This window comes from Heterodontus francisci, chromosome 9 (genome assembly GCF_036365525.1).
Source record: "Heterodontus francisci isolate sHetFra1 chromosome 9, sHetFra1.hap1, whole genome shotgun sequence".
NCBI classification, from domain to species: Eukaryota; Metazoa; Chordata; class Chondrichthyes; order Heterodontiformes; family Heterodontidae; genus Heterodontus; species Heterodontus francisci.
The window spans coordinates 11,792,320-11,805,296 of NC_090379.1; the positions used below are offsets into that span (position 1 = coordinate 11,792,320).

The 12,977-nt window shown below is 44.6% G+C and overlaps 1 protein-coding gene across 3 annotated transcripts in view; it reads left to right on the forward strand.

The window, feature by feature from the left end:
- The window catches only part of rps6ka5 (ribosomal protein S6 kinase, polypeptide 5), a 292,559-nt gene that overhangs the window by 248,560 nt on the left and 31,022 nt on the right, over positions 1–12,977 (forward strand). For all 3 annotated transcript variants that reach the window (XM_068038562.1, XM_068038563.1, XM_068038565.1), the window contains one exon: positions 10,370–10,540. In XM_068038562.1, the coding sequence (XP_067894663.1) occupies positions 10,370–10,540 (171 nt within the window). The remainder of the gene's footprint in view (positions 1–10,369; positions 10,541–12,977) is intronic.

Here is a 12,977-nt window from a genome sequence, read left to right on the forward strand (position 1 = left end):
ATGAATCTCCCAGAATTAGAGATCCAAGGGATTAGGCGGAATGAGGAATTGAAAGAAATTAGTATTAGTAAGAAGGTTGGATAGGACCTGATATTCCACATCCCAGAGTGTTGAAAGAGTAGCTATGGAAATAATGGATGCATTGGTGATCATCTTCGAAAATTCTATAGATTCTGGAACAGTTCTTGCAGATTGGAAGGTCACAAATGTCACTCCACTATTTAAGAAGGGACGGAGAGAGAAAAAAGGGGATTACAAACCTGTTAGCCTTAGATCAGTCGTTGGGAAAATGCTAGAATCTATTCTGAAGGATGTGATAAATGGACACTTGGATAATAATGATCTGATTGGGCATAGTCAACATGGATTTATGAATGGGTGATCATGTTTGACGAACCTGTTAGAATATTTTGAGGATGTTACGAACAGAATTGATAAAGGGGAGTTGGTGGATGTGGTATACTTGAATTTTCAAAGGCTTTTGATGAAGTCCCCCACAGGAGGTTGGTAACAAAAATTAAAGCACATGGGATAGGAGGTAATATACTGGCATGGATTAAGGATTAGTTAACAGGCAGAAAGCGGAGAGTAGGAATAAATGGGTCATTCTCGTGTTAGCAGGCTGTGACTAGTGGGGTGCTGCAAGGATCAGTGCTTAGGCCACAGCTGTTCACAATATATACCAATGATTTGGATGTGGGGACCAAATGTAGTATTTCCAAGTTCACAGATGACACAAAACTAGGTGGGAATGTGTGTTGTGAGGAAGATGCAAAGCAGCTTCAAGGGGATTTGAACAGACTTAGTGAGTGGGCAAGAACATGACAGATGGAATATAATGTGGAAAAATGTGAGGTTATCCACTTTGGTAGGAGGAATAGATGTGCAGAGTATTCCTTAAATGCTAAGAGACTAGAAAGTGTAGATGTACAAAGGGACCTGGGTGTCCTTGTCAATAAGTCACTGAAAGCTAACATGCAGGTGCAGCAAGCAGTTAGGAAGGCTAATGGTATGTTAGCCTTTATCGCAAGAGGATTTGAGTACAGGAGTAGTGAAGTCTTGCTTCAATTGTATGGAACCTCAGTTAGACTGCACCTGGAGTACTGTGTGCAGTTTTGGTCCCCTTACTTCAGGAAGGATATTATTGCCATAGAGGGAGTGCCACGAAGGTTCAGCAGACTTGTCCCTGGATGGCAGGACTGTCCTATGAAGAGAGATTGGGGAAACTGGGCCTGTATTCTCTAGAGTTTTGAAGAATGAGAGGTGATCTCATTGAAGCTGACAAAATGCTTAAAGGGATTGACAGGGTAGATGCAGCTAAGATGTTTCCCCTGGTTGGGGAGTCTAGCACCAGGGGACACAATTTCAAAATCTAGGGGAAGCCACTTAGGACAGAGATGAGGAGACATTTCTTTACTCAGAGGTTGTGAATCTTTGGAATTCTCTACCCCAAAGGGCTGTGGAAGCTCAGTCATTGAGTATGTTTAAAGCAGAGATTGACAGAGTTCTAAGTACAAATGACCTAAGGGGATAGTGTGGGAAAAAGGCATTGAAGTGAATGATCAGCCATGGTCATACTGAATGGCAGGGCAGGCTCGATGGGCTGAATGGCCTACTCCTGCTCCTATGTTCCTATGGACAAAAGAGCTGAATTCTAGAGGTGAGGTGCGAGTGATTGTCCTGGATATCAAGGCAGCATTTGACTGAGTGTGGCATCAAGGAGCCCCAGCAAAATTTAAGTGAATGGGTATGAGGGGGAAAACTCTCCACTGGTTGGAGTCCTACTTTTTTTTATTTGTTTGGGGGATGTGCATATTGCTGGCTAGGCCAGCATTTATTGTCCATCCCTATTTGCCCTTGAGAAGGTGGTGGTGAGCTGCCTTCTTGAACCGCTGCAGTCCTTGGCATGTAGGTACACCAACAGTGCTATTAGGAAGTGAGTTCCAAGATCTTGACTCAGCAACAGTGAAGTAACGGCGATATAGTATCAAGTCAGGATGGTGTGTGGCTTGGAGGGGAACTTGCAGGTGATGAGGCGGTGGAGTAGTGGTATTATCACTGGACGAGTAACCCAGAGATCCAGGGTATTGATCTGGAGACATGCATTCGAATCCCACCACAGAAGAAGGTGAAATTTGAATTTAATTAATAAATCTAGAATTAAAAGCTAGTCTAATGATGGCCATGAAACCATTGTCCATTGTTGTTAAAAACCCATCTGGTTCACTAATGTCCTTTAGGGAAGGAACTCTGCTGTCCTTACCTGGTCTGACCTACATGTGACTCCAGGCCCACAGCAATGTGGTTAACTCTGACATGCCTTCTGAAATGGCCTAGCAAGCCACTCAGTTGTACCTAACTGCTACAAAGTCTATAAAAAGGAATGAAACCAGACGGACCATCCGGCATCGACCTAGGCACCGGAAACAACAGCGGCAAACCCAGCCCTGTCGGCCCTGCAAATTCCTCCTTACAAACATCTGGGGGCTTGTGCCAAAGTTGGAAGAGCTGTCCCACAGACCAGAATCATACCTTACCAACAATGTCCCAGACACTGCAATCACTATTCCTAGGTATGTCCTGTCCCACCAGCAGGCTAGACCCAGCAGAGGTGGCGGGACAGTGGTCTGCAGTTGGGAGGGAGTTGCCCTGGGAGTCCTCAACATCGACTCCGGACCCTATGAAGCCTCATGGCATCAGGTCAAACATGGACAAGGTAACCTCCTACTGATTACCACTTACCGCCCTCCCTCAGCTGATGAGTCAGTACTCCTCCATGTTGAACACCACTTGGAGGAAGCACTGAGGGTGGCAAGGGCACAAAATGTACTCTGGGTGGGGGACTTCAATGTCCATCACCAAGAGTGGTTCAGTAGCACCACTACTGACCGAGCTGACAAAAAGACATTGCTGCTAGACTGGCTCTGCGGCAGGTGGTGGGGGAACCAACACGAGGGAAAAACGTACTTGACCTTCTCCTCACCAATCTGCCTTCCGCAGATGCTTCTGTCCATGACAGTATTGGTAGGAGTGATCACCACACAGTACTTGTGGAGACGAAGTCCCGCCTTCACATTGAGAATACCGTCCGTCGTGTCACCGTGCTAAATGGGATAGATTTCGAACAGATCTAGCAATGCAAAACTGGGCATCCGTGAGGCGCTGTGGGCCATCAGCAGCAGCAGAATTGTACTCAACCACAATCTGTAACCTCATGGCCCGGCATATCCCCCACTCTAACATTCCCATCAAGCCAGGAGACCAACCCTGGTTCAATGAAGTATGCAAGAGGGCATGCCAGGAGCAGCACCAGGCATACCTCAAAATGAGGTGTCAACCTGGTGAAGCTACAACCCAGGACTACTTGCATGTCAAACTGCATAAGCAGCATGCAATAGACAGAGCTAAGTGATTCCACAACCAACGGATCAGATCTAAGCTCTGCAGTCCTGCCACATCCAGTCGTGAATGGTGGTGGACAATTATACAACTAACTGGAGGAGGTGGCTCCACAAATATCCCCATCCTCAATGATGGGGGAACCCAGCACATCAGTGCGAAAGATAAGGCAGAAGCATTTGCAACAATCTTCAGCCAGAAGTGCCGAGTTGATGATCCATCTCAGCCCCCTCCTGAAGTCCCCAGCATTACAGATGCCAGACTTCAGCCAGTTCGATTCACTATGCGTGATATCAAGAAATGACTGAAGGCACGGGATACTCCAAAAGCTATGGGTCCTGACAATATTCCGGCAATAGTACTGAAGACCTGTGCTCCAGAACTTGCCGCACCCCTAGCCAAGCTGTTCCTAGCTACAACACTGGCATCTACCCGGCAATGTGGAAAATTGCCCAGGTATGTCCTGTACACAAAAAGAAGGACAAGTCCAACCCGGCCAATTACTGCCCCATCAGTCTGCTCTCAATTATCAGTAAAGTGATGGAAGGTGTTGTCAACAGTGCCATCAAGCAGCACTTGCTTAGCAATAAACCTGCTCAGTGATGCTCAGTTTGGGGTCCGCTAGGGCCACTCAGTTCCTGACCTCATTACATCCTTGGTTCAAACATGGACAAAAGAGCTGAACTCAAGAAGTGAGGTGAGAGTGACTGCCCTTGACATCAAGGCAGCATTTGACCGAGTATTTTGCATCAAGGAGCCCTAGCAAAACTGGAGTCAGTGGAAATCAGGGGGAAAACTCTCTGCTGGTTGGAGTCAAACCTAGCGCAAAGGAAGATGGCTGTGGTTGTTGGAGGTCAATCATCTGAGCTCCAGGATATCACTGCAGGAGTTCCTCAGGATAGTGTCCTAGGCCCATCTTCAGCTGCTTCATCAATGACCTTCCTACAATCATAAGGTCAGAAGTGGGGATGTTCGCTGATGATTGCACAATGTTCAGCACCATTCGCGATTCCTCAAATACTGAAGCAGTCCATATAGAAATATAGCAAGACCTGGACAATATCCAGGCTTGGGCTGATAAGTGGCAAGTAACATTTGCGTCACACAAGTGCCAGGCAAAGACCATCTCCAACAAGAGAGAATCTAACCATCTCCCCTTGACATTCAATGGCATTACCATCACTGAATCCCCCACTATCAACATCCTAGGGGCTACCATTGACCAGAAACTGAACTGGAGTAGCTTTCTAAATACCGTGGCTACAAGAGCAGGTCAGAGGGTAGGAATCCTGTGGCGAATAACTCACCTCCTGACTTCCCAAAGCCTGTCCACCATCTACAAGGCACAAGTTAGGAGTGTGATGGAATACTCTCCACTTGCCTGGATGGGTGCAGCTCCAACAATACTCAAGAAGCTCAAGACCATCCAGAACAAAGCAGCCCTCCACCACCGATGCACAGTGGCAGCAGTGTGTACCATCTACAAGATGCACTGCAGCATAGCACCAAGGCTCCTTAGACAGCATCTTCCAAACCTGCGACCTCTACCACCTCGAAGGACAAGAGCAGCAGATGCATGGGAACGTCACCACCTGCAAATTCCCATCCAAGTCCCACACCATTCCGAGTTGGAACTATAGTGCCGTTCCTTCACTGTCGCTGGGTCAAAATCCTGGAACTGCCTTCCTAACAGCACTGTGGGTGTACCTACCTCACATGGACTGCAGCGGTTGAAGAAGGCAGCTCACCACCACCTTCTCAAGGGCAATTAGGACTGGGCAATAAATGCTGGCATAGCCAGTGACGCCCACATCCCATGAATGAATTAAAAAGAAAAATGATGTTCCCATGCATCTGCTGCCCTTGTCCGTCTAGGTGGTAGAAATCGCGGGTTTGGAAAGTGCTGTCGAAGGAGTCTTAGTGAGTTGCTGCATTGCATCTTGTAGATGGTACACACTGCTGCAACTATACATTTGTGATGGAGGGAGTGAATGTTGAAGGTGGTGGATGGGGTGCCAATCAAGCTAGCTGCTTTGTCCTGGATGGTGTTGAGCTTCTTGAGTGTTGTTGGAGCTGCACCCATCCAGGCAAGTGGAGTGTATTCCATCACACTCCTGACTTGTGGACAGGCATTGGAGAGACCGGAGGTGAGTTACTCACAGCAGAATTCCCAGCCTCTGGCCTCTTGTAGCCACAGCAATTATGTGGCATGTCCAGTTCAGTTTCTGGTCAATGGTAACCCCAAGTTGTTGACAGTGGGGGTTTTGGTGATGGTAATGCCATTGAATGTCGAGGGGAGATGGTTAGATTCTCTCTTGTTTGAGATAGTCATTGCCTGGCACTTGTGTGCCGTGAATGTTATTTGTCACTTATCAACCCAAGCCTGGATATTGTCCAGGTCTGGTATACGGACATGGGCTGTTTCGGTATCTGACGAGTCGCGAATGGTGCTTAACATCGTACAATCATCTGCGAACATCCCCACTTCTGACCTTGTGATGGAAGGAAGGTCATTGATGAAGCAGCTGAAGATGGTTGGGCTGAGGACACTACCCTGAGGAATTCCTGCAGTGATGTCTTGGGACTGAGATGATTGACCTCCAACAGCCACAACCATCTTGCTTTGTGCTAGGTATGACTCCAACCAGCAGAGTTTTCCTCCTGATTCCCATTGACTCCAGTTTTGCTGGGGCTCCTTGATGCCATGCTCTGTCAAATACTGCATTGATGTCCAGGACAGTCACTGTCACCTCACATCTGGAGTTCAAATCTTTTGTCCATGTTTGAATCAAGGCTGTAATGAGGTCTGGAGCTTATCATCAGTGAGTAGGTTATTGCTGCGCAAGTGCTGCTTGATAGCACTGTTGACAAATCCATCACTTTGCTGATCATCGGGAGTAGACTGATGAGCTGGTAGTTGGCCGGGTTGGATTTGTCCTGCTTTTTGTGCACAGGACATACCTGGGCAATTTTCCACATTGCTGGGCAGATGCCAGTGTTATAGCTGTCCTGGAATAGCTTGGCTCGGGGCTCAGCTGTTTCTGGAGCACAAGTCTTCAGTACTATTGCCGAAATGTTGTCAAGGCCCATAAACTTTTGCAGTATCCAATGCAGGTTGAATACAATTCTGCTGCTGATGGCCCACAGCGCTTCATGGATGCCCAGTTTTCAGTTGCTAGATCTGTTCGAAGTCTATCCCATTTAGCACAGTGGTAGTGCCACATAACATGATGGTGGGTGTCCTATGGATACCCTCAGTGTGAAGATGGCACTTTGTCCCCACAAGGACTATGTGGTGGTCACTCCTACCTGTACTATCATGGATAGTTGCATCTGCGACAGGTAGATAGATGAGGACGAGGCCCCTTGTTCCTTTTTGTCACACACTCAGTTTAGCAGCTATGTCCGTTAGGGCTCAGTCACTAATGGTGCCACCGAATCACTCTTGGTGGTGGACATTGAAGTCGCCCACACAGAGTACATTTTGTGCCCTTGCTACCCTCAGAGCTTCTTCTACTTGGTGTTCACCATGGAGAAGCACTGATTCATCAGCTGAGGGGTGGCGGGGTAGGGGCGGGTGGTGGTAGGTGGTGATCAGCAGGAGGTTTTCTTGCCCATGTTTGACCCGATGCCATGAGAGTTCATGGGATCCAGAGTTAATGATGTTGTCTCCCAGGGCAACTCCATCCTGACTGTATACCACTATGCTGCCACCTCTGGTGGGTCTGTCCTGCCGGTGGGACAGGATATACCCAGGGACATTGTCTGCCAGGTATGATTCCATGAGTCAGACTGTTGCTTAACTAGTCTGTGGACAGCTCTCCCAATTTTGTCACAAGCCCCCAGATGTTAGTAAGGGGACTTTGCAGGGTCTACAGGACAGAGTTTACCATTGTCATTTCTCATGCCAAGGTCGATGCCGAGTGGTCCATCTGGTTTAATTCATTCTCTTAGACTTTGTAGTGGCTTTCTAGGCCATTTCAGAAGGCAGTTAAGAGCCAACCACATTGCTGTGGGTCTGGAGTCACATGTAAACCAGACCACGTACGGCTGGCAGATGTCCTTCCCTAAAGGACGTTAGTGAACCAGATGGGTTTTTACAACAATCGACAATGGTTTCATGATCACCACTAGACTAGCTTTTTTAATTCCAGATTTATTAATTGAATTCAAATTCCACCATCTGTCATGGTGGGATTCGAACCCATGCCCCAGAACATTAGCCTGCGGCTCTGGGTTACTAGTCTAGTGGCATTACCACTACACCACTGCCTCCCCTACCAAGCACAAAGGAAGATGGTTGTGGCTGTTGGAGGGAAATCATCTCAGTCCCAGGACATCGCTGCAGGAGTTCCTCAGGGTCATGTCTGAGGCCCAAGCATCTTCAGCTGCTTCATCAACAGCCTTCCCTCCAACATAAGGTCAGAAGAGGAGATGTTCACTGATGATTGCATAGTGTTCGGTACCATTCGCAACTCCTCAGATACTGAAGCAAGACCTGGGCAACATTTAGACTTGGACTGTTAAGTGGCAAGTAACATTCACGCTACACAAGTGCCAGGCAATGACCATCTCCAACAAGAGAGACTCTAACCATCTCCTCATTACATTAAATGGAATTACCATCGCTGAAGCCCCACTATCAACATCCTGGGGGTTACCATTGACCAGAAACTGAACTGGAGTAGCCATATAAATACTGTGGCTAGAAGAGCAGATCAGAGGCTGGGAATTCTGCAGCAAGTAACTTAACTCATCACCTGATTACCTAATGCCTGTCCACCATCTACAAGGTACAAGTCAGGAGTGTGATGGAATACTTCTCACTCGGCTGGGTGAGTGCAGCTCCAACAACGCTCAAGAAGCTCAACACCATCCAAACAAACAGACCATTTGATTGGCATCCCTTGCAGCACCTTAAACATTCACTTCCTCCACGACCAGTGCACAGTGGCAGCAGTTTGTACCCTATACGCACTGCAGCAACTCACCAAGGCTCCTTTGGCAACACCTTCTAAACCTGCAACCTCAACCACCTAGAAGAACAAGTGCAGCAGACGCGTGGAAATGCCACCACCTGCAAGCTCTCCTCCAAGTCACACACTGCCCTGATTTGGAACTATATCGTCATTCCTTCACTGTTGCTGGGTCAAAATCCTGGAAAACTCTCCCTAATAGCACCATGCCTACACTACATGGACTTCAGTGGTTCAAGAGGGCAGTTCACCACCACCATCTCGAGGGCAATTAGGGATGGACAATAAATGCTGGCCTTGCCAGCGATGCTCGCATCCCAAAACAAATGAAAAAGAATCTTTTTTAAAACTTAAGCATTCTGGTGTTATAATGTAAAGGAATTCTGAGGTTCTGGGGAGGAGGAAATTCTTGCAAAGTTTTGAATGATGAAGAATTTAATTGATTCTGAATATTCAAAGTTATCAGAAACTGTGCCTGTAATGTACTGAAGAAAACAAATTTATGGTGCAACTTCTCTGCGGCTTTCCACTGAGTAACAATGAATTAATTCATACTTGGTGTGCCATGAGTTTATGATGTGTCTGTGTTTCACAGCCAAATCTTCTCAATTAGGTTTACCACCTGGGAACATGTTTGCTGGGAATTTTGTCTGCAAGATGGAAAGATGAAAAAATATTCTTTCAACATGGTGTTAATAATTCATCAAAAGCTAGATTTCTGTGTGTTTTATAATTTTGCCAGTAGTAGCCCTAGGAGTACAGTAATTTCAGGCACCTGCTGTTTAATTGTTCTTGGCTTGTTTTCTTTTAAGAAGATGACAGTTGAAATAGAATCATAAAGCATAGAGAGGGAGACCATTTGGCCCATCATGCCTGTCCCAGTAAGAGCTACCAAATTTAGTGCCACTCCCCAGCTCTTTTCCCATAGTCCTGTAAATTTTACCTCTTCAAGTATATTTCCAATTCCTTCTGAAAGTTATTCTTGAATCTTTTTCCACCACCCTTTCAGGCAATGCATTCCAGATCGCAACCGCTCTGTGTAAAAGAAAAAGATGTCCTCATTTTGCCTCTGGTTCTTTAGCCAATTATTTTAAATCTGTGTCCTCTGGTTACTGACCCTTCTGCCACTAGAAACAGTTTCTCCTTATTTACACTATCAAAACCCTTTATGATTTTGAGCTTCTCTATGAAATCTCTCCTTAACCTTCTAAGGAGAAAAATCCCAGTTTTTCTTGTCTCTCCACATAACTGAAGTCCTTCATTTCTTTTATGTCATATGGTTTGTCAGAAGACTGCATTTTAAGTGCATTACCCATGACATTGGGAAAATTTACTTTAATGAGCTTCTGGCATCGGATTATGAGGGCAGTTTTTTTTTTTACAAATTTGCATATGTGACTTGATTTGCATATTACAATAAGGCTTGCAAACTGTACCATGGAAGAATGAAAAGAAACAAGATTATTATTATTATTCCATCGGAGAGGCAGTGGCGTAGTGGTAATGTCACTGGACTAGTATTCCAGAGGCCTAGGCAAATGCTCTGGGGATATGGGTTTGAATCCCACCACGGCAGATGGTGCAATCTGAGTTCAATTAATAAATCTAGAATTAAAAGCTAGTCTAATGGTGACCCTGAAACCATTGTTGATTGTTGTAACAACCCATCTGGTTCGCTAATGTCCTTTAGGGAAAGATATCTGCCATCCTTACCTGGTCTGGTCTACATGTGATTCCAGACCCACAGCAATGGAGTTAACTTTTAACTGCACTCTAAAATGGCCTAGAAAGCCACTCAGTTCAAGGGCAATTGGGGATGAGCAACAATTGCTGACCTTGCCAGAGACCACCGATCCCATGAAAGAATTAAAAAAAAAGACGTGGAGAAAATCAGTAATGTTCTGTACACTCAACGAGAGTGACTGAAAGTACTTGGCTTTCCCTACTGTCCTGATTAGCAGAAAGTTTTATATTGATTTTTCCTTTTTTTTTAGCTGCACACATTCTTAGTGATGGAACTGCTGAAAGGTGGAGAACTGCTTGAGCGGATCCGAAAGAAGAAACACTTCAGTGAAACAGAAGCCAGTTACATAATGCGCAAATTGGTCTCTGCTGTCAGCCATATGCACGATGTGGGAGTTGTCCACAGGGACTTGAAGCCTGAGGTATTGAATGTGTTCAAAATATTACACAGTAAGAAAGGTGGCCCTGCCTATTTGTCTTTTAAGCTAATTACCTTTCTGTTCTCCGTACTTAGCCTTTACCATTTACTGTTGTTCCCCTTTGCTGTGCTCCCTGCCTCAGTTCTCCGAGGCATCTGCAGCCATTCTGCTCTTAACTGGTGAAACTTATCCAGTGAACCGAAATTCTACTTGTAGCTCAGTTTGACTGTTCCAGACTATGATCAACAAAGCTTGAACAGTAACTACTTATTGCTCTATTATAGAAATGCCATAAATATTTAACTAATAGACTATTTGTACTTTTTTATGTGAAGCATTTTGTTTTACCTATTCCTTTCTGTGGAATAAATTTGCTATCAGCAGAAAGGCGAGTTCATAACCAGCTATTAGCAAGCATCTGGCATCTAGGCTTGATGCTTCTATGTGGCCCCCTCACTATGGAGAATTACACAAATTCTACTTGCAGTTACTGTAAAACTTTTCAAATGGATATAGTTATATGCCTGTGCTGTGTGGATGTACAATGTCTAGCATGCAAGTCTAATGGCATAATTGTTTGTGAACAAGTTGAAGGACTGCTTTGTCACTTACACTTGCTAGAAGCTACATATATTCATATGCAGGGACTATGCTCTGCAGGCAAAAAGAACATGTCCAGGCTTTACACCTTTCTTGAATTAAACAAAATAGTTCCCTGGTGCATTCTCCATGACCTCGACTTGCCAATCAGCACCCTTTTATCATGCAGTTCCCAGAAAGGGAATTAGCTTAAAAGACAATTGAAATTTGGCATTCTTGCTTCTGTCCTGATGAGTGAAAGATGAAATGCTTCGACAGCATGTCTTTTTTTAAGCAATACTCAAGTTCTGTACTACCAAGCGATTAATTATATAATTCTTCAATCTGATTGGTTAAACAAAATTCAGGTCCCCGATGCCCAGTTTCCCTCACTGACGTTACCAGCTCACACTTTCAGCAACTTTCCATATAAAAAGTATAAAAAGATAGGGTTGCAAGGGTAAGTTTAATTCACAGCAGACACTGTTAGATTCCTTCCTATGGCAAAATCTGAAAACACCAACAGCAATAATTGTTTATTTATGTAGCACTTTTAACATAGTAAAACTTCTCAAAGTGCTTAACTGGCCTATTTAGTAATCGCTGAGCCACATTTCTGGGGCATTGAAAGTGGCAAGTCTATATTATTACTCTTTGTTCTTTTTAAATCTCCCTTTGCTTATTCACTTCCATTCTTGTATATTTATGTGCATTTTTTTAAAACCTACATGCAGCACTTTACATTTATTATTTTGATTTATCATGGGTCAGTCAAATGCATAAATAACTAAGCTGAATTTTCCTGTAACAAATTGCCATTGCGTATTCGTACTCCAGTGCCATGAAAAGCTGCTTGCTGTACCAAGTTGTATAAAGCGCTAATTATACAGCAGAAAGAATAAATTGTACCTTTGGTTCTTTATAAGTTAAGCAGAATATGAAGCTTGGGATTTAGTGCTGAAGGTCAGGGAGAACTGTTCTCTTAACAGTTAGATACCGTAACTTTCCTAATAAACTATCGTTCCCTGACTAGAATAAATATTTTGCTTTAATTGCATACATTTATGTAGGAAGTAATACAGAGAGGTATCGAGATAACTTTCTAATTCCTTTATTGTGCAAATCTGCTAGGAAAAGTGTAGCACTTTAAAGTTATGTCAGTTAGGTTGCATTGGCCATACACTCGACACTTGTGCTTTAAAGTACAGAACTTAGCTGCATATAGCTATACTGTGCCATTTGCATTGCACATTAATTGTTGGGAGTTTTGTAAGAATCTACTGCATCCAGTATACACGAGCAGTATACTTGTTATGTGTCCAATTCTTTTTCTGTGAATATAAGCAGTGGAGCTGACAATGGTGGGCTGACAGGCCCTTAATAAAGCAGTACCATGCTATTCCCTGGCTGGAGATGATTTAGCCAGAGGGGATTGAAATGCAGTCCATGGTATTTACACTGTAATGGTGTGACAAGGGCATTAGCAATAGCTTCTTATTGTTACAGCAAGAGTTTTACCAGAATTGAATGTTTGCTGGGGACCTTCACTCTATTATACTAACATAAGCTATGTCATAAGTCTGACTAATAATTGTACTTTCTGTCCCTCTGTCATTTACTGTAAAACTCTGCTGCTCTCTGACGATAAAAATATTGTTAAATTTCCAGTATAATTGTACCTCAGCCGGTGTTTCTTTTGTTTGGGCCTGGGATGAGAGTAGTGGGACTGGTTGGGTGCTGTGTGATCTTTGAGGTTATGAATGGTTGTTTCCGAGTGGAGTAGGGGGGGCAGTGGGGGGCTTGAAGCAATTTCAATCTTTCATTTTTGACAGCATACCATCATTGAGCACCTCCAGATCTG